The sequence below is a fragment of the Phymastichus coffea genome, unplaced genomic scaffold, assembly GCF_024137745.1.
Source record: "Phymastichus coffea isolate CEN01 unplaced genomic scaffold, Cenicafe_Pcof_1.1 PCOF00015, whole genome shotgun sequence".
Classification (NCBI taxonomy): domain Eukaryota; kingdom Metazoa; phylum Arthropoda; class Insecta; order Hymenoptera; family Eulophidae; genus Phymastichus; species Phymastichus coffea.
This window is the reverse complement of record NW_026706826.1, coordinates 684935-708013: the sequence shown is the minus strand read 5'-3', so window position 1 is coordinate 708013 and position 23079 is coordinate 684935. Positions and strand designations below refer to the sequence as shown.

The window sequence follows — 23079 nt, the reverse complement described above, 5'->3', positions numbered from 1 at the left end:
CAAAATACGAAAAAATGACTCAGAAAAAAGTTGTAGGAGTTCAAAGGGGACGTCTAGGGGTGACTTTGAAATTGACCTTGAGCTTGACCTTGACGGCTTTCTCAAGGTCAAGTCTATTTTTTTATTGGGAACCCTTATTTCTGACCTCGGAATCGGAAAGAGCAGGAAATTTTACAGGATTTAAATTTTTTAAATTTAAAAATTTTTTAAATTTAATTTTTTTAAATTTTACGGGACTATTCTTGTTTCCGTTCCCTATCCTTTTTTATTTTTCACCGGACTGTATGATTATTATTAATAAATTTCAAATATTGGAAGTTGTTGCTAATAATTTGCTATTACAAGTCTATTAAATTAATGAAACTATTTCAGTATCAATCTGATGTTCTGCAAAGAAATAAGAGTAAAAGTTAAATACATAAGGATAAATTTCATGTTCAATGAAGAATCTATTACATTTGGAAGTCGTTTAGAAAGTAATCGCAATACGTTCAGTCGTGATTTCAATTTTGAAAAAGCTTTAAATATTACTTTTGTTTTAACCATGCTTGTGTTCATTGTATCACTATCATTATTTCTTCATATTTGAATAAGAGACCTTTCTTATTGCCATCGATCATATGAAATCTAATTTGGACAATATTGCCTCTGTTTTCAGTAATATTTAATTTGTATCATCTTTCTATGATCTTTGCCTTTGTTGATTTGTATTGAGGTTTTTTGAAAAAATCTTTTAAATATGGCTGATTTTACCCCAACAGAGATAGTTGATATGATTTGGATTTTAGGAGAATGTAGAGGTAATTACCGTGAAGCGTCAAGGTTGTATCGAATTCGATACCCACAAAGGCGCCATCCTGATCACCGTACCATTTATCGTCTTGAAGAAAGAGCTCGACAAGGGCATCTACGAAGAAGTCGACCAAGACATGAGTATGATGATAGAGATGCTAGGGTTTTGGTTGTCTTAGGATTGGTTCACCTAAATCCTCATATCAGCAGCCGACAAATAGAGAGAGAAACAGGAATACCTCAGAGAACCGTTATTAGAATTTTAAGAAGTAATAGATATCATCCCTATCATATTACCTTAACGCAAGCATTAAACGCTAATGATATGAGAAACAGAGTAAATTTCTGTCGGTGGGCTCTACAGATGATTTTGCAGGATCCGAATTTTTTTAATTATGTCCTTTTTTCTGATGAAGCTACGTTTCATAGTACTGGCCAATTGAATCGTCACAACAGTCATTATTGGTCTGATCAGAATCCTCACTGGTACAGACCAGTCGATAATCAACATCGTTGGAGTGTAAATGTATGGTGTGGAATAGTTAATGGTCATCTCATCGGGTCATTCTTTTTTGAAGAAAACGTCAACGGCAATGCTATTTTAGAACTTTTAAGGGATCATCTCCCACTTTTACTTGAAGACGTAGATCTTGAGACTAGACGTCGAATGTGGATACAACTGGATGGTGCAGGACCGCATTTCGCTTTAATTGTACGAGAGTTTTTAAATAGAAATTTCCAACAAAGGTGGATTGGAAGAGGTGGTCCAGTTGCTTGGCCTGCACGATCACCGGACTAAACTTCCCCAGATTTCTTCCTTTGGGGATACTTAAAAAATACTGTGTTCGCCGAAGCGCCCACAACAAGGGAGAATATGATAGAAAGGATTAGAGTTGCATGTAGACAAATCTCTAGAGATATCTTACTGCGCACTATTGAAAGCTTCGAACAGAGGCTCAGGCAATGCATCGACGTAAATGGTAATAATTTCGAGCAAAACCGATAGGAAATAAGTTTATTCTAGTTTCATCACGAATTGTGAGAGGCAAGGGGACTCACATTAATAAAGCACCCCAAATCGTGAGAGGCAAGGGGATTCACGTTAATAAAGCACCCCGAATCGTGAGAGGCAAGGGGACTCACGTTAATAAAGCACCCCAGAGGGAACATAATCCTATTACGTCCACGTCGTTGTTCCTGGGTAGTGCTAAAGATAGGAAGTTTATGATCTTAAACATCAGCATCGTTAGTACATGGCCAGTTCCTTATTCTTTGGAAGTTTATTTAACAACGGTCATATGCGATAAAAGCTTCGCCTCGAAATGTAACAAAAATAAGAGAATTTTCAAGAATTTGACCTTTGCTTCACATTGAGAATAGAAGTACGACAAAGGTCTTCGATGCTCGTTAAACCTTTTGATGTTTGAAAGCGGCTTCAATTTCTTAAGTAAAAACTGAAATATTGTTTATGTTCTTATGAAAAAAAACTAAATAGATACTTGAACGTAAAATTTCCCGCTCTTTCTGATCCTGAGATCAGAAATAGGGGTTTCCATTAAAAAAATAGAAATGACCTTGAGAAAACCGTCAAGGTCAAGCTCAAGGTCAATTTCAAAGTCACCCCTAGATGTCCCCCTTGAACCCCTACAACTTTGGTCTGAAACATTTTTGCGTAATTTGCTTGTTTCAAAAGTTATTAGACTGGGGAAATTAAAATGACTCACCCTGTATAGTTATTAACGTGTCTGCTCGTAGCAATATCAATTAACTCGTGGAATGTTATTATATCGCTGAAAAATTATCCTTGGTTTATTTTACTCTAAATTTTATCTAAATTTTCTTTGTTGCACAACAAAAAGACTAAAATAATTCGTATTTTATCGAATAATACCGAAGAGTATTTTATCGAATAACCTGTGAAATCTTGATTTTGGAAAAAAGCTTACAGTAACTTGAGCTTACCGTCATAAGCTTGTAATCGTCTCATTTGATCGTTCAAACTGTTATAGACCAAAATAAGTAACACTTGGCTGAACGTATCAACGGTTATACCATCAGTTATTTTCCGGATCTACTCGTATATATCTGTATATCTCATATGTGCTTACTATCATCATGCTTAACGTAGTACTTGTCAAGAGGGTACTTTGATTTGTGAAAAGCTCCTCCTCATCATCAGTTTACTTGAAACAAAATAATCGTACTTTAAATGTATCTTTTTAAATTTAATCATCTAATTAATTAGAAACTTTGCCGGCAGGTCGAAATGGATGGACTAACAGGAGGTATCAAATTTGATAACCAAGGTTTTAGATCAGATTTTGAACTTGATATAATAGAATTGAATACAAAAGATGGCTTGAAAAAAATTGGAAATTGGAACAGTACTAAAGGAATTAATTTTACTCGTAGTTATGGAGAAGTATATACTCAAATAGTAGATAGTTTACACAATAAAACATTTACTGTGACTACTATATTGGTAAGTAATTATTAAAATGTATATTGTGAATGGATTATTCTCAAAATTCATAGTTTATAGTCTAACTAGTATGCTTTGAACATAAGTCAAGCGTATTCAGGCGACCAAAAGGGTAAAAGAGATAAAACTTCTCGCGTACGTTCTTTCGCGCTATTTTCATTACATGAACATATGGTATCACAAAGGAACGTGAGTGAATATAGTATTTGTCATATATCGATATGCAACATGAAAAAAAGCTCGAGCAGTTTCATAAGCAGTTCTGAGTTTTAGAGTTTCATCTAACAATGGATATTTTGTAGCGAACCGAAGTTTATGTACAACTTGTATGACCGTATTCCAGTACCAGACATAATAAAAAAATTGTATTGAGAAATCATTACATCGGGGTACGACTGAGTTGTTACAAGTACACCTACCGTACACGTACAGCTTATTTTTTTTTTATTAAGTTTATATTTGATTCTATGTCTTACCAAATCATTTATGTTATGCACGAATGGTTGTAAAAAGTAACTCATTTTCGATTTATTATGGTCAAACAGGATACAAGAAACAATTGTCTATTTGATTCAATCTGTATTTTTTTTTATTTACTCCAAAAATATTTACAATATATCTCACAGATTGAGACAATATGTAAATGATACTACTATTAGACATATATATATATGTTAACATTTAGCCAGTATACTCCAATGTGTATTCTTACTTTGTTTTACAATGGATTTTAACAGTTTAGTTTAATTTATTTTATTTGCATACTCATAATTTTATGTTTTTTTAAATCTGGTGTTTGTGATTACGGAGTCTGTTGACAAGTTTGTTTGGGTGATTTTGAAGTCTGGAGTTATATTTTGCGTAAAAATTTTCAATTTATTCTTCGACGGTTGTAACCTGTAGATCGTTTTGGATAATTTTGTTTGATACGAACCATGGGGTCAATACTATTGTTCCGGCCGGAATGAACGTCGCAAGGCCAGTTTTGGCCAAATTTATTTTGATTCACTGCATAACAGGAAGTCGTGACGTCACTCGAAGAAGGTTTACACCGGTTTCACCTAAGGGTCAACGATTGTCCATTAACTTGTTTTCTGTTTTGCTCCCTGTTTTTTGAATGAATTAACAACACTTTTGTTTTCTTCTTTTGTATTCTTAATTTTGCTACCTGTTACAACTTGCTTGGTGACGTCAGCAAACAGGCCACTACGTCTGCAGGCTTCAAGGGGGTAGGCATTCCTTGGCGAGCATGATGGTGGAGTGGGAGACGGATTCGAGGCGCTCACTAGAGTTGATACGAGAGACAAGCGAGTTGGCGGGTCAGTTCTTTCCTGCTCACCGGCGGATCGGTCATCTTCACTTCCGGCTCTCGCCTATACCTCCGTGCGGTCTCACGAGTTTATAAAACGTTCTTTTATTTGATTATACAGTGCGGTGACTTATCTCTCCTTGCTATGTAACCGTAAAGGTGAATAAAATAGTTATTTGGAACAACGGCGTTATTCCTCACATCAACGACCCTATCACCCCTCCATCAAACCGGCCCTTCTTAGCGAGCGTGATTTCCTTAGAAGAAGCAACTCGACTAAAATCATCTCGCTAACAACTATATTGCGTAAGACTTTCGATTGAAATATTTCCAGGATTTCAATATTCGAATTTGAAGCAGCTCCCTATAGTTAAATACCATAAGTCCAGACTGGTTTAAGCATAGCTTTATACAACAGCAGTTTGTTTTCAATTGATGCTCCGATTTTCCCCCGATGAACCAGTACATTTTCTTCCATTTTAGACTCAGCTGTTACGTTTAGTGAATATATGCTCCCTTCATGCAAGTCTTTGGTCTAGGTGAATACCTAGATATTTTACTTGATTACTTGGCGGAATGAGTTTTTCGTTTAATTTAATAGGAGGGCAGATATCTTTTCGAAGTGTGAATGTCGTATGCATTGATTTACTTTTATTTACTATTATTGTCCAGGAGTTAAACCAGTTTTGAAGGTGGTTATTTATGTAGTTTTGTTTCAACTTTTTATTATGTAAATTGTAATATTTATTGTAAAAAAGGGCAGAAAGCAGTAATAATTAATAGGTCTAAGCGATTTCAAATCGTTGTTTATTAACAGGTGCTAGCCCGTTTGAGCCATAGTTTGATGGTTAAAGGGAGGCCGAAAGCACCTGAGCGACGATATAAGCAGAGAGTGCGACCCAAGCGTGCAGCCTAGAAATATTAGCCAGGCGTAGCAAGCAAACAGCAGGCTCCGATCTTAAGTAAGATATTTTATCTTATAATTAGATAGTTTGCGGAGACTACACGCGCTCATAATATCGCGAGTTTGCGCTTTGAAAAGAAGGCAGTAAGGGTAGTAACACTAATTAGTGTATACCCCGATCGTACCTTGGGTGATAAGAAGCGGTAGTGGTCGAATAGGCGGAAATTTTAAAGCCTCGACCGTATCCTACATCTGTGCGGAGGCAAGATATCTCTGTTGTCAGCCCAAATCGACAAATGGACATTAGAGCTGACCTGGCAGATTTAAGCAGGGATGGAAGCGTCATCCAGCAAACGGCTAGGCTAGGCAGATGGTTGCTGGGTGAGTACAGCGTCGCAGATTTTGAAGAGACTACGCGCAGTAAAGAGATGGCGGAGCACAGGAGGCGCACCCGACAAGCATGGCTTGATACAATCTGCGACGAGTTGGAAAACATCAACGCAGAGAAGTACAGCGACCATCCATTGAGAATCATCAACAGGAAAAACCTTGACAAATATGTCAAGGACATTCGCTTGCCTGGATGAGGACTCGGAGGTTGAAGCCAGCCGCCAAAAAGAGGATGACATAATTCAGAGGGTACTCCGCACCCAAGAACAGGAGGAGGGGGAGAGGAGATGGAGCAACCCGGATCTAAGGTTGCAGGAATCCTGGACCCGGCAGGAGCCTCAAGGAGAATTATTTTTGGGCGAAGCCTTCCGGGAAATAGAGTACCTGATGGAGGAAGTCGATCACAACCGCAAGCTAGTCGCCCGGATCCTAGAGACATGGCATACAGGTGTGTACGGATCGGGAGGCGCAGGACATGCGTCAAGTAATACGAGAGCTAGAGGACGGAATGTATAAAATGGCCGATGTAGTCCGTTTAACCCAGCGCGACTTGATTTAACCGCGCCCCAGACGCAATGTGGACTTCTAGTACACATTTACTTGCCACTACGACTCAGAGATCCCGGACCCAAACTCGACGATTTTCTCTCAGCACCCATACCAGCCAAGCAAAAGAACGGTTGGTAATAAGTTCCAGACCGCTGCAGTAGCCAGCGAAGGGAAAGAACGTGCAAAGAAGGAGGGATATCTGCAGCACAGACAGGGAGTGGAGAAATCTGCCAGGAGGCCTACCGAGCAAATAACAGTATCGGCTGCACAAAATTCCACTTCTAATAAGAAGATGGAGGAATGACTGAAAGGTATCGATAGACTCCTGCGCAAAATGGCCAAGGGAAGGCAGGACAGTCCTTTAGAATAACGCAAAAGCCGATTGCGTGGGAGAAGGAGGAATTCTCCTCCTCCAAGGTCTCCTGGCAAGCGGCGAGAAGGACAGAGGCGGAAGATTGACTTCACGAAATTTCTTCAGTGTTCCGCTTGTGGCAAACTGGGATTTAACCGTAAGTTCTGCCCAGATTTCAACAAAGGAAACGGCAAGGAGACCGAAGAGAAGAGGTCATCTTCGCGCCTCCAGTAAATTTGACCTCTCCCCGCGAGTCATCGACGGGAAAGAGCAATTTGCGGACGATCCAGGAATCCAAATAGGTTCTAAGAGGGCAGCAAGAGGGCCCAGCACCTAGCAGTACAATAGAGCAAAAGATGATCGCGCCCGTTGCCAGCCCTTGGCAGAGCAGGGGGGCATTTATCCTGGAAGGAGCAGGCGGCCATATACAAGTTGTGGAGGAAGAAGATGACTCAATAGTTAAGAGGTTCGATCAACCCGAAGACCTGAAAGGTTCGAACCCCTCCACACAAAAAGATTCTCCACCTAAGGAGTCCACAAGTAGGAGCAAGCCCATCGTCGTAGCAGCAGCTGAAGAGAAAAAGCCGCTGAGAAGCACGTCGAATGGAAGAGAAAATGCGACTTGTGGATACGACCCAGAAGATGAGATTGAATGGTGGTTGCGGGTAGACATAGGTGACTTTAAGATTAGAGCACTCTAATTGCCGTCTTGATGGCAATTCCCGGTATCCCATCCGGCCCTGGCGCTTTCCGGGTTCGAATTTTCTTCGCGGCTACTATCAGTTCTGCTTGGGTTACTTCTGTAAACTCGGTTTCATCGTCTCTTTCCATTAGGCCTGTTTGTTCTGGTCTCTCCCGATGTCTTGGGAACAGATGTCGCACTACTCTGTCGGGGAATAATGGGCAAGATGGTGGTGCGCCACTCCTGGGCTTGATCTTGCGCATGACCGTTTTATACGGCTGGCCCCAGGGGTCCTTATCTACTTCCTCGCAGAAGTCTCGCCAGCACTGTCTCTTAGCTGCTTTGATGGTGACCTTGAGCAGTGATCGCAGCTCCTCATATTTTTCGGTCAGAGCCTGGAAGTTGGGCTTGTTCCGTGCTCTTTGATGGCGCCTTCTGGCTGTGAGACATTTATGTCTCAGGCTTGCGATGTCCTCGTTCCACCAATATACCGATAGTCGACCTCTTGCGTTATTTTTTGCTGCCATGGATGCATCACATGCAGTTTTCAGAGCACGTGTGAGACCCTGCGCCTTTTCCTCCGCGGTTCCGGACACTGATGTTCCTTCGAGGGAGTAGAGAAATGACTCTCTGTCGAATGTATTTGGTGCCCATCTCCTCTTGTTTTCCGTTGACCTGATGGATACCGCTGGTTTGGTCAACTGGAGCCGGTACGTTATGGCTTGATGGTCACTGCCCGTGTACCGATCGCTGACTCTCCAGTTGAGCTCCTCCGTCAATAGTTTGGCATATATGAAGGTAACATCCACTATGGACGATTTCCCCGCCTTGGAATAGGTCGGGGTCGTTCCTCTATTGGCTACCTCGAGCTCCAATACTCCAAACGCCTCTTGAAGTGCATGCCCGCGAGCATTTATTTTCGCGCTTCCCCAGTTTACAGCCCATGCATTAAAATCGCCTGCGATGACTACCGGTAGGCGTGATGTCATTGCGCTGGTAACAATGTCATCCAAGGATTTCTTAAACTCGCTTATCTCTTCGCTAGGTGGGTAGTACATCTTTCACCCAGTTCGGCTCATCGAAATCACGGTACTTTTCGCTAACTATGACGATGTCGGCCCTTTCCTCCCTTACCAACTGGTGCAGCAGGTCTTGAGCCGCTGCACAGTGGTTGAGGTTGATTTGGAGTACTTTAGTCATTTTTAGCGTGAGGTCCCTCCGTCTTTGCTGCCGTGCAGTTCGCTGCCTTATGCCCCTCCTTTCTGCACCTGAAACACTGCTTGTAGCGGTCTTCATCGCTTTTGCAGTCCTTTGCGATGTGACCATTCTCCAGGCACCGGTAGCATCTTTGTGTCGGTGTGAAAGGCTGAACTCTACAATTCACCCATCCTATTCTCAGCTTCCCATTTTCAAGTAGCTTTCTGGCCGCTGCTACCGGGAGCTGGATATGTGCCGCTTGTGTGCCGTTGTACAGTCCTCTGATTTTTATGCTGCTACTCGCAGCTGCCTCTGGTCCGATAACTGCAGCTACAGCTTCTATCACTTCCTCAGGTGTGGTTGTCTCATCCATGTCTTTGATCCTGAGGGTTTCCTTATCGGTCATCAGGTGGACTTCTGCATACTTCTGTAGGATACCCAGAACTGTCTCTTCGATATTTGGAGACGCCGTCCCTGGTTTCCCCAGTTCAAGGAGTAACTCTCCTGCTCTGGTGCGCCGTATTCGCGTAACTCGTTCTCCTATCTCCTTCATGTTTGGTGCTGCCTTGACCTTTCTCAGAATGTCGGCATACGACGTCCCGTCCAGTGCCTTGATCTTAATGGCTTCTGGGCGAGGTTTTCTTCGACTGGTCTTTCGGTGTTCTGACTCCGTGATTTTTCCTCTTCTTCTATCGTCATTATGCTGTTCCGTAGTCTTCTTCTTTTTTGTGGCTCTTCTTTTGGCTTCTGTCCACTCTTCTGTTCCGAGTTTCGACGCCCTTATTTCTTGCTCGGTTGTTTCTGCTTCGTCGGACGGTGTCTTCTTCCCTTTCCTCGGCTTTTTGACCACTGGCGACTCTATTGGCGAATTTGGGTCCCGCTTTTTTCGCTTTTTCTCTGGTTTGTGGGACGTTTGCGTCTCTTCATCTTTTGCCGTTTTGTCGGCATTTTCCTTCGTACCACCTGCAGACCGTAGCTTTGCGTACTCATCAATAGTACTGTTTGCCCTTCTGGCCATGGTCTTTAATTCAGCGTGGAGGTTCTTTTTCTCCAGTATGAACTGCACCAGCTGTTTGACCTTCTTTTCTAAGCTCTTGAAGCATTTATCAGCTTCAAGTGCTTGCTCCTCCATATCTTCTCTCTCATTTGGTTTAGTTATATTGCTCATTTTGTTCCCACGAGTACCTAGGGAACTATCGGTCCGCTCCGGCAGAGCCCCGGTTGCCGGAGTAAGGCTAATTACGAGGGAGTTTCGCCAGGTGCTCCCAAGGCTCCGTTTGAGACTCTCTGTTACCCCCGAGAGCCAACAAGGCTACATCGGCACGGGTCGCTTCACACCTTCAGCTTGGGGGTCCGTTACCCTGGACGGGGACCCTTTAACAAGGTGCTATCATCCGAGCCAGATGAGCCTTGGTTTTTTAACGAGGTTGATACTTCTCCCCCTCCTCCTTCCCTGCATCTTAAGTAGCAGGGTCCCGGGCTTGGGACCGGCGGTGGCGGAGTTATATGTGTGTGTGTGTGTGTGTGTGTGTGTGTGTAAATATATATGTATAAAAGTGAAATATAGTATATATTAAAATATAGTATATCTTATATTCAATAAGGTATTAAAGAGCATAGTTCTCAGTCGATTGACTTGGAAAACTGTGCTGACTACAAATGAATCTCAGCTTTTATGGAAGACGGTGGTACTGTATGCAGCGGTTTCGGCGCTGCTCAGCATGGAATAGTAATTTGTAGTAGTGGGGCGTAGAAAACTGGGGGTTTAAGTTGCTAACAGCGCCACTGAGACGAATTTTGAAATTATAAAAATGGTGGGGATAAACTTAACCAATACTTATATAGAGCGCTCTTTTATAAGTCCGTTTATAATAAATTGAGGTGAGTGATTGATTGAACGCCTGAAAAAAGAAAATATTTGAAATTAATTATATAAATTATATTGTTACATTGTATTATTTCATTCATCATCATTCTCTACATACTATGAAATAAAACAATATGTATCAATTCAATTAATCATTTATTATAGAGAGTAAGATAGAGAAAGTTGCAGTATTACTACTGAGCAGGCTTAGGAGAGCAGCTTATCCCGTTCTCACTCTCTTCCTTATCTCCTCGGAGCGCGGCGGCGCGTACAACTGTCGCCTCTACTATTCCTTCCAGCAAGACCACACTAATGTTAGAGTCAGCCGACTGCTACACACTATAGCCCGCACTATAGGTATACTTTTCGACTGCTACACACTCTCTAGTCCTCGCTATTAGTATACTCCTGCTAGCACGCTATCATATTATTACAAAGCTATTATAACCGATCGCGAGACTGATCAATTTATATAGAATTGATAGCAGAACTAATTAAAACTATACACAACTTATCGTGGCAATAATGCATCCGCCCCACAATAAATTTATTAATTTATCATTACATCATTCGCCAGCTCCCATCGGTCCCATAACGTTTCCGTCCGCTCCCATCGTCAGATGACGTATTCCATCAGATCTCATCGTAATATGACGTCTCCCCGTCAGCTCCCCCAGTAACAGTGACGTCATCCACAAGAATGAACATAGTATCTACTCTCTTTTTCTATATAACTAGATGATGAGATCTAATACTTTTTGAGAACGAGTCACAATCACGTTTTTACGTAGACAAGTGATGTAATCATCAATTGTGATTGTACTTTTCAATACGGAACGTTTGAGACCCTTTGCCTTTCTTATTGAGTTATTTTTCGAAACTCTCATACTATACACTTTACTGCGAAGTCCAACAAATTCTAGCATGATTTCTCCATTGTTCTCATTTTTCGTGAATCCTACTACCTTCGTATTTACTCGTAGAATATTGAACTAATTCGATTCAGCATAATCAAACGTATCAAAATCCTGAATATCTCGACGCATGACATCATACATATCCACATTAGTTATTTTATACACAAGACTGTCTGTGTCAATATATAATAACTTGCAATGTTCGCATTGCAAGTTACTATATACCAACAGCACTCTGCATGTATTCGTAATGGAAACGGTACATTAGAATTTTAGATAAATCTAATACTGCAAGACCGATGTACTATGTACATATAAATAATTTATAATATATAATTTATATGTACTATGTACATATAAATAATTACATATAATAATTACATATAAATAATGAGATAATACGGCTCGTTGCCAATTATTTAGGGTGGAGAAGAGAGGCAATGACGCTCTGAGTAATTGAGAGAGGATTAGAGTAACAAAAAGGAAAAATTAAAGAGTTTGGACTAGTTAATTCCAAATTTTATCCTATATTCTAGACAACAACTTAATCTACTATGCAAAGAAACCCGACAATAAGTCAACTCGTTGCCTGGCGTGATATCACTGCGGAACGACGCGAATACCGAGACAAAGGACCGCCGCAATAGTTGACGGGTGAACGCCTAACTATCACAGCATCTGTAACGGACGAGGACAATCGCCATGTCTGAGAAAGAGAGAGAGAGAGATAGAGAGAAAAACTCTGGAAGAGCATTTGACTTTTGTCCTGCTTCGAATCCTCGATGAGTGGGAAACGGTAGGCCACTTTCCCTTGAAGGCGCGTCGTCGTCTTCCCGCTGAGCATCTTCCTCCTGGACTTCTTGTTCCTGGTACTCAGCTCTCCTTCTCACGACCTCTGCTGTACTCGCTCCTCGCACTCGACTCTGCTCCTGACGTTCTACGCTGACTGACTCGGAACTCGCTGGCTTGCTTCTGACTTAACTCACACCTCGTACTTAACTCTCTGACTACCTGTTCTTGACTGCCACTCAACTTTTTTTTCTCTTTACGCTTGACAAATCCCCTCTTGACCTTATTTCGTGGTAGCACACGACGCCACTAATCGGTTGTGCGCCTGCCATGAACCATTGCCCAATACCGGCACTTGGTCACTTACCTCTCCCTCTCTTTCCTCGCTTCTCCTTTTCTCGTTCATTGTCGCTCTCGTTAGCCCACTCTCTCGGCTCGTTAATCACTATTGGTCGCTGAAAGAAAACAAACCGCATTAGATGCACTCTTAGAATGAGCCCAATGTCGATTGCTAGACCAGCTGAGAGCAAAGGAAGGGGAGGGAGCGGCACACGACAAAATGTCGTCGCTTGCTCCGTCACAAGATTTTTTAACTGTGATGTATGTTCGCAATAGTTGTATTGCGACTAGATTTGCATCCAAAATAGCTCTACTAGGAAAATTTTGTGTTGATATAAGAGTCTCTGCTCCATACCTTCTTTATTATTTAATAACCAATTTGACAGTAACATGCTTTTTCTTATTCTCCATCGTCTTGCCGTACACTACATTATTAAAAAGCTTTAAAAGCATTTTTTTGAATTGATTCTTCGCCTGTTTATGCATTTGACTATTCAAATCTATATACTTCTTCAATATATTTTTGAATCATGGGTTCTGATTAGACTTCAAAACACAATGAATTTTTTTTGAGTCGTAATACATGCTTCAAAGCTTGCTTAAGTGCTTTGTAGTGAATTATATAACGTTCTTTATCATCCAGAACAGTCATTAGCTCTTTTTTATTTGAATGTGGAGCAGATGTGTGTTCTGGACAAATGGTAGATCTTTATGTTAATCGTGAATTTTCTTAGGATATTCTAAATCTATTTCGAGTATATATATCCAGAAGGTGAACCGTCAGCAACATTGAATATCAAGTTGTCATCAATATCATACCAAGTCAAACCATCTTGTGGAAGAGGTTCTATCATACTCCGTAATATCCATATAGATTGTTAATGTCAAAATACATTAGATACTTGTCATCTTTTTATGGATCATTTTTTTTATGTATGGATTGTTGACAGCAGTATATTTATTGTAACATTGACTGATACCACCACGAATACCATGGTCGATAAATTGAGCATATCGATATCAGTCAAAAAAATTCCAAACTGACTCAGGTATATTTCAACACGGTATCTCAACTCAGTCTAGGAGCAGTGTAATAATGTGCAGAATCAAAACTGTTTGACAGTTGCCTCTAACGTTTTCAAAAACTGCAGTCTTGAGATATAGATCTGAATAACTACCGTAATTTGTAATATTAAACGTTTTCCAAACGTTTTATGCATAAGCGTACTCTTTATCATTGATATCAGCATCGCAATGTGTAATATACACATAACCGAACTCGGTAATACAAACATAGGATTAAGAGAGCAACGAATCGGCGTAGTTTACAGATTTATAATAGGCTTAGGAAAAAATGTAAATAAGAATCGCACGTAAAAACAGTATATATAAGAGCGGACGTGCTTGGTCATGTACTCTTTGGCCATCCTAGCGAGTTGATGTGACGACTTCCGTTAACGTGCGATTTGACTTCGTCGTTAAACGAGGAAAATCACGTTAAATACTTTGAAACACCCTATCCTATTGGGACAAAGTGAAGGCAGCTAGAGTATTGTGCTCCAATGCATTACTTTAATCGGTAATACGTACGAGCATAATAATACAAAACACACAAATTTCCTTAATCCAGTTACTTGAAAATTCCCGACACAAACAATAAGGCTATTCGTTTGCTTCACGGAAATCCATTTGACTATCCTGGCCCATTATATTAAATCCACGAGAACTTCGGATCTTAAACAACCCCGACTTACCAATAATAAGTCACAAATGACTACTGTAAAAGTCTTGCTTTCGAGGGAGACTTGTCTTCTCGAGTCTCTGTAACGATCATACGTAATCCGTATGATTATACGGAAATACACCTATCAGCTTCAATAAAGTAATTTGCTGCATTATGTATCTATTATCTTATTGAAACTGAAGTTCCAAAATATCATGCCTCTTGAAGTATGATGAGACATAAATCGTAAAGAATCAAAGAATCTTAGATTTATGTCAGTACCTTCAACGTACCTGGTGAAGGAAATGTATTTTTCCTTCGTCTGAGGTATAAGAGTCACTCGATCAGAAAATTTGTTAGCAATCTCTTTAATGCATAAATAAGCATCATATTCGCTGAAACTGTAAAAAAAGGTAGGTATAATTCTTGAATCTTGATATAGAAAATTGCATGAACTATCAGCAGTTCCACGATACTTTCCAGTAAAATAACAATAATCTCGAACTTTCTTGTCCTATTTATTGAAACTTTTCTCAAAAATGAGACAAATTACCGCATCATGAAAATCAGATGCCTCTTGATGTATTAAAAGTGACATAGATACTGGATTCTCAAAAAAATTTTGTCGATGAAAGGATAAATTCTGCAGCTGCCGTACAAACCAGTTGGCAGGTTCAATATCTTTAATAGCAATCTTGTCGCTAGCTTTTATAGTAAGACAAGGTAATGTCATAACAACATTTTACGAAAAAGCCTACACTGATTGATTTATAATGTAGATATACACGTTCATTGTTATCAACAGCTTGTAATATACTTTCAAAATCAGAATAAACAACATATGGAACAGAACACTCCTTTTTAAAATTTTCAAATTGTAATTATTTGCCTTTCCAACTCGGAAGTATAATTTTACCATTATTCACTTTTGCACTCTCGACTTCGTGAGTTTTTGATTTTTATTCTGATAGAATGTAACGGGGGCAGCGCCTTATTCGGCACTGACGTCACCAATTTATTAAGGGGAGAGTAAGAGAGGCACTTTCGCTCTTTAACAATCGGGGAACGAGAGGATAGGTTGAACGAATAAATAATTTTCCTTAATTAGAACATACAACTTAAATCTATTCAGACAAACAAATACAAAATCGGTTATAATAAAGTTTGCATGACGCGCACATGTACAGAACAACTTAAATCAACGCGGGAGGATGAATGGCCCGGCGACTAAATCGCCTTGACCATTTGCCTCCTTACAAACGAACGAATACGTCGAAACCTCTCTACCGCATTACGATGAGCGTAGCCGGCAAGTGATCGCCTGGCTACCTATCGTTCCTACGCGGCCGCGCATCACCATGAGAGAGAGAAATACCGGGAGAGAGAGATAACCTGACCTTTGTCCTTGGCGATGAGCCGGTAACGGGGAGTTGACCTGGCCGCTGGCTGGACGTCTTCATCGGCGTAGCCCGTGGTGAACCCACTGGAAGTCATGCCGTGCACGGTGGCGAGGGCGACACTGAGTGCCCTGCTGCAGGTATTGTCGCCACACGTCGCCTCGTCTCGCCCTGGTCTGGTCACTCCTGCACGTGTACTTCTTCTTCTCTCATTGCGCTGCTACTTCCAACTTCTCTCCTTAACTTTCTTCCGGGAACTAGATCACGCGACTTGACGCATGGTCAGCGTTCGCGCTCTCGCCGGGCTCTCCCACCAAGCCCACCAACCTGCATAGTGCGTGCATAGACGCGCACTCTAGCATGCTCGCTAACTTTCTCTCTCTCTCTCTCTCTCTCTCTCTCTCTCTCTCTCTCTCTCTTCTCTGTCTCTCTCTGTCTCATAGTCGCTGCGCTCATGCTTCTTCGGGCGCTCTCAACCTTGCTCGGCAATCTTCGGCGGCTGGAAAAACATAAAGGCCAGTGGTTAGGCGCAATAAATATATGCGCCGAACGCTGACCACGTCGCCATGCCGAGCGATAAGAGGGAGAGAGAGAAGGAGGGCAGACGAGGAGCAAGCGTACTGCTTGCTCTCGTTACACCCCCTCCCAAGGCCAAAGCTCACTGCGGCCTGACTCTCTTCCCCCTTTTCCTCTCTCGACCGGCAACTTGCAGCCAGCGCTAAACGCTAAACAAAATAATAACCTTAATTAATTTCTTAATCATAACTTATTCTATAACTTAAATTTATTCTAATAACACCCAGATAGAACCAAGGGCAAACTCTTCATCCCCAAAATCCAAACTTAAACCCTTACAACAAAGTAAACAAACTTCTCTCACCGAAGAATCGACCAACCCCGCACGCCATCATAGCAATTCCAACTCTAAAATAATAAATATTCGTAAAAAAAAAAAAAAAATTACGCGTTTACTTTCAGTGGCGGTATGTAAAGCTTAATCTCCGAAACATGTACTCTAGTGGTGCGATGTTTTTGCTATTCGTGGCCAATTCATAAATTTCGGGCGAGATTACCAGAACGATTTTAAACGGATCGTCATATTTCGGATCAAGTTTCGCGTTCTTGCCCGCCGCTGCATTCGAAAGCGTATGCACTTTGCGCCAAACCAAATCACCCACTTGGAAAAGAGCTCGTCGCCTACCTTTATCGTAGTACTTCTTTTGCTTTTCCTGTGCTTCGTCAATATGCTTGGCTACTAAGTCGCGCAACGCATTCAAACGTAATAGCCTATCTTCCCATGCCTTTGTATCCAACTTAACTATCGGCTTTACCTTATCACCATCCGGACGCAAGCCCTCACAGTCTAACCTGTACCCTAAGTAGGTTACCTCAGTGCAAAAAAAAATCAGACTTTTCTAAATTGATTTCTAGTCCTACACTTACCAATCGCTTCAAAACCTTTTCTAACCATAACATATGGCTCTCAAAATCTCCACTAACCACCAACAGATCATCAAGATACCAGAAAACATGCGGCTCATACTTTGGACCGAAAAGTGCATCCATAAGGCGCGTAAAAGTAGCCGGCACGTTAACCAATCCAAACGGCATTCGTTCGAATTCCCATAATCCTGAACCTGGAACCGCAAACGCTGTATATTGTTTGCTATTTTTAGATAACGGAATTTGCCAAAACGCCGCTCGCAAATCTATTTTTGACAGGTAAACCGCTCCGCGCAACCTATCTAAAATAGCGTCAATGCTAGGCATCGGATACGCGTCTACTTTCGTCACCTGATTTACAGGTTTAAAATCGAGGCAAAACCTATAATCACCGTCTTGTTTACGCACGATCACCGGCGCGTTACACCATTGACTATTCGATGGCCTAATTATTTTCGCTTTCCATAGCCGCATGGTTTCTTTCTGCGTAAATGCTAATATCGGAGGCGACATTCGGCGCATCGGCGTCTTTATCGGGCGTGCATCGCCTACTTCGATAATGTGCTCGATAACCCTGGTGACCGCTGGTGATTCGCCAGGTTCCGGGACAATCCGGCGAACGAGCGCCATGATTGTCTCTTTCTGAGCCTTTTCGTATTTACTCAAACCCGCGCATTCGGCGTAAACATCTACTTCTCTACTATCCTACTCTGCTAACTGAAACCAATCGCCTTGGTCACCTGCCCGCCAAGCGCGATTACCGTAGTTGATATTAATATCCCATTTATTCCAAAAAAAAAATCTGCACCTAAAATCAAGTCGTGCTTAAGTGTAGATACTACCGTCGCAATCAACCAATCAGTCCTGCCACCAATTTCCATACTTAGCTTTAAGTCCCCCCACGTTCGCGGTTTCTCACCTGAGATACCCTGTACGAATATCGTAGGCGGCCTTAACCGGTCCTTAAACCGTAAGCCAAGATTCGGATACCTGTGCACCTGAATCTAGCAGCGCTGTATAGACTTGCCCGCCTATGTTGACCTTAATAAAGAACCTATTCTCTACTACTGCGACTAACGCTGCATCTGATTCATCTGCCGTTTTCTTCGGGATTTCTGAGTTCCACTCAGACCTTGCCCTCACTAAAACGGAAGGTGCGTCGGCACCGACGACCGAACGTCCAAAGAACAAAACCCTACTATCAACAAGTCCACTTCTATCGCGCGTGACCATGACCTTTGTCGCAGCCCGCTCCGATGGGAGCGCAGCGCCTGAGCTCGTTTCCTTACCAACAGATTCTTTCACAGGTTCACCCTGATATCCTAAAGCAACGGCCTTTTCCGAAGCCTACCCAACCGTGGGCGAAATACTCGAATCTGTCTCTCTCGCGTTCATGCGCAGCGACGGCAACTCACTTTGCCTCGCTAGGCACTTCTCGAGCGAACTACCCGCCAAAGAATTTCTACCATGATCGATCGCATCTCGCGCATTCGTCTCTGGTAAAACTTTCTGTATTTTAGCATTTTGACTATTCAGAAACATTCTGCGCCTTCCTGTGACGAGTCGCGAGAATTTACCTGTTCGGGACCATTGCTGGTCTTACTGGGGAAATCTACGGCTACGTTACTCTGCGCCCTGTTCCTGTCTAAAGTCAAACTCGGCAGCTCACTCTCAAACGCAACTTTCCCTACTCTATTTCGCAAACCTCTTGAATCTACAATCTCATTTCTATCCTCTGCTAAACTCTTACCTTCTACTCTAGATACACACTTGACTTTCACATCCTCTTTTCACGCTTATCGAATATGCTATCCGAGAAAGATGCGAAGAACTGGCAATATTTTTTTTGCCTTGTTCTCGCCTTCCTTTCTCGCCTCAACCACGGTACCCTTGCCTCTTGCGCAAAGCACTCTCTCTACCTGAAGGGCCCGCTCGATCCATCTTAGGCAGGAGTCGTCGAGCGGTCGACGGCTCCCGCCAAGATGTTTCCCTGCCTGGCCTGATTACAAGTAGCGCAATCTCTAAAAATGAAACCAACCGTACCACAGACCTAACACGTAGGCGCGCGCTCAGTAGATCGAGTCGGGCAACTATTGGCATAATGTCCCTGTTGCCGACATTTGTAACAGACAACCAGTGGGTTGACTCGAGCCACCGGGCATTGCGCCCTTCTGTGTCCTATCGCGTTGCAATTAAAACATGCCCCTGTGAATGGTCTATTAGAAATATTCCTAGACGCGCCACTATTCTGATCGCGTTGTTGTGGAATCAAGCTAGGGGCTGCATTTGCAGTCGAGGCTAACGAAGCCTGCGCACTCAATTGAGCCGGCGCGGCTTCTCTTGCAGGTTGGCTTGCCGCCGGCGGCTGCTGCCTATCGGCCGCGGCCGCGGCAGCTTCGCCTTCCTGTTTTGCGCCCCTTTTTACCTAACTTTTCTTTTGCTGTGATTTCTTTTTCGACGGCTCTTATCACTATCCGTATCCGAAAAATTCGAGCATGTATTGCTCGTACTAACGCTCTCTATCTTTTTTTACTTGCTTTAGCCTAGGTCGCCTTACACTAATTACACTTTCTCTTTCTATTACCGAGCCTTTATTCGACAGAGCTTGTATTCGCGCTTCATCTTTAATAGCAGTTTGTACTATCCTTACCGGAAAAACGGAGAGACCAGGCATTGAGCGCGCTTACTCCCTCCGCAGGTATACCGTTTATATACTTGATTCTTGGAGGAGCACTCTTTTTGCTCGGTCTTTCCGCTCTTACTTGCTTGGTTTTCCGCGGCGATTTAACTTTATAGGTGTTGCAGCTATCAGTATCCGATAGACTCGAGCTAGTGTCGCTTCCACTCATATTTTCTACCTGTCTCACCTGCTCTATTAATTGATGCGCTCGCATGTGTCGATTGCTCAGTTCCAGCCGCGGGCACGTTTAGCGCCGCACGGTTGCCGGACGGCCTGGCCTGAGACGGCATTGAAGCCTGCTGCTCGGCCTGGACCGACCTACTGTGCATCGCTTCTCTTTCGACCCTGAAAACTGCATTCGCACCATCCGTGATGCCCTGTCTAACCTCGCGCCTATAAATCCAACGCGGAACAGCAGTTAAAGCTCCCCAGATTTGGCTTAGCGCCCCAGTGCTACATTTGCCCCGATCTCTGGCTTCTTGCTCGCGAGCGCGTCCGGTCGCGCTAACCGACGGCAGGCATGTCGCCGGTGGCAACGCGTTTTCGTTAACCGGCGCGGCTGCGCTCTCGCCCGGCGACCGAACCCGCTCGCGAGGAGCGGCAACACCAGCAGTTACCTGCGTCGCCTGCTTTCTCGCGTGCGTTAATTCAGTCGCCAAGGGCGTCACAGCCGTCACGAGCTCATCGCCAAGATCTGCGCTCTGCGCCCTGTCCGCCGCTGCTTCTTGCTGCTCGTCGCAGGGCAAGTCCGGGATTCGGCCCGATGCGAAATCATTAGAATGCAACGACGGCCGCAAATCTGCTCGTTTTTTCACCAACATAAATCGAAATACCGGTCCCGTAACTCTTCTAAATCGCCGCACAAAGTCAATCCGCGATAGCGCATCAACTCTAACAGAACAGCCGGCTCTGTTGAGTCAATTTTACGTTTTAATCTTTTCGCGTGCGCATCGCGTAATATTCTGCATAAGACGATTCTGTCTCTACACGCTAATGACATTTTGCGTCTGAAAAAAAAAATTAAATTTTTTTTTTTAAGAGACTGAAATACGAGCTACAAGAACAAACGTGTCTCAACCACGATCTATGTAATTCGACACTACTGCCAAATAATAAGACCGATTCTTTCTAGGCTCTGAGCCGGCGAGGAATCGCCTTGCATAAGCCAAAGAAAGAAACCATAAATATATACATGTGTCTACTTACTAGAAATTATCACAAAACAAAACAAAACAGCAAGGCAAAGTTTCACTTTCTAAGAAATAGGAAACTTAAAATGTGTCGAACTCTAGCGCTCGAACGGCTCAATGACGCACGCGCGGCTACCCGACTCCCCGATAAGAAAAGGTCGCCAGTAGGCCCAAAACAAAACAATCCGAGAGAACAACGACGAAATTCCTTCTACAAAAAAAAAGTTCATAGCACGCGCGTTTTGCCCTTAGCTAACAAATTATTTTTCCTTTCTTAAAAAAAAACCATTACCGCTTGACCATTTCTCTCTATTATTACCCGATTGTTAATCTCCCCACAAGGGATGCCATGTAACGGGGGCAGCGCCTTATTCGGCACTGACGTCACCAATTTATTAAGGGGAGAGTAAGAGAGGCACTTTCGCTCTTTAACAATCGGGGAACGAGAGGATAGATTGAACGAATAAATAATTTTCCTTAATTAGAACATACAACTTAAATCTATTCAGACAAACAAATACAAAATCGGTTATAATAAAGTTTGCATGACGCGCACATGTACAGAACAACTTAAATCAACGCGGGAGGATGAATGGCCCGGCGACTAAATCGCCTTGACCATTTGCCTCCTTACAAAGGAAAGAATACGTCGAAACCTCTCTACCGCATTACGATGAGCGTAGCCGGCAAGTGATCGCCTGGCTACCTATCGTTCCTAAGCAGCCGCGCATCACCATGAGAGAGAGAAATACCGGGAGAGAGAGATAACCTGACCTTTGTCCTTGGCGATGAGCCGGCAACGGGGAGTTGACCTGGCCGCTGGCTGGACGATTTCCTCGGCGTAGCCCGTGGTGAACCCCCTGGAAGTCATGCCGTGCACGGTGGCGAGGGCGACACTGAGTGCCCTGCTGCAGGTATTGTCGCCACACGTTGCCTCGTCTCGCCCTGGTCTGGTCACTCCTGCACGTGTACTTCTTCTTCTCTCATTGCGCTGCTACTTCCAACTTCTCTCCTTAACTTTCTTCCGGGAACTAGATCACGCGACTTGACGCATGGTCAGCGTTCGCGCTCTCGCCGGGCTCTTCCACCAAGCCCACCAATCTGCATAGTGCGTGCATAGACGCGCACTCTAGCATGCTCGCTAACTTTCTCTCTCTCTCTCTCTCTCTCTCTCTCTCTCTCTGTCTCTCTCTGTCTCATAGTCGCTGCGCTCTTGCTTCTTCGGGCGCTCTCAACCTTGCTCGGCAATCTTCGGCGGCTGGAAAAACATAAAGGCCAGTAGTTAGGCGCAATAAATATATGCGCCGAACGCTGACCACGTCACCATGCCGAGCGATAAGAGGGAGAGAGAGAAGGAGGGCAGACGAGGAGCAAGCGTACTGCTTGCTCTCGTCACAAGAAAATAGTATAGACATTGATCGTGCATGTGCGACTTATAATTGTTGTTCAACCAATCGAAACAATTCTTTTATCCAAACATAATGTATTTTATGAGATATATTAGGACGCTCTACTTGATCTTCGTCAGCTTCATCTCTATGGAGTGTACTAGGTGCATACAGTTGTTGGAACTTGAAATACAACTCATAAGATGGTGTTCGTAAAAAAATTTAAAAAAAATATATTGAGATTATCGACAATTACACAGGCCAATAAATCTCAGAACCAGAGACCAGACATAGTGTCCCCGAAGGAATTTGATGCGCTGAATTCAAATCCGAGCTCAGAATTTTTCCTATACGTCACGTTTCCGAGATATCCTAACCTAAATTTGCAAAAAATACCGTTTTTTGTAATATTTACGGTTACATAGTATTTTGATTAATTTTTTTTTTCAAAAACGCGTCAGAGCATCATAAAGGAGCAGTCTTGCCTTTTGAAATTCATTTTTCAGATTCAAGATGGCCTTTTTTTCATCTAGATATCATTGATATCATTAAGTATATTCGCAGTTTCGTAACAACGTTAAAATAGTCTATATAACACATGTGAGGCAATAAGCCCAATTTATTAGTGATCGTATTTGTTTGAAAAAATCTATATATATGTTTTTGAGGTTGCTGATTAAGAATATAAG

General features: G+C 42.7%; 1 protein-coding gene across 1 annotated transcript in view; it reads left to right on the top strand.

The window, feature by feature from the left end:
* LOC131675042 (glutamate receptor ionotropic, kainate 2-like) overlaps positions 1-23079 on the top strand; it is a 2022482-nt gene that overhangs the window by 1364435 nt on the left and 634968 nt on the right. Inside the window, exon 11 of the mRNA XM_058953868.1 lies at positions 3053-3274. Within this exon, the coding sequence (XP_058809851.1) occupies positions 3053-3274 (222 nt within the window). The remainder of the gene's footprint in view (positions 1-3052; positions 3275-23079) is intronic.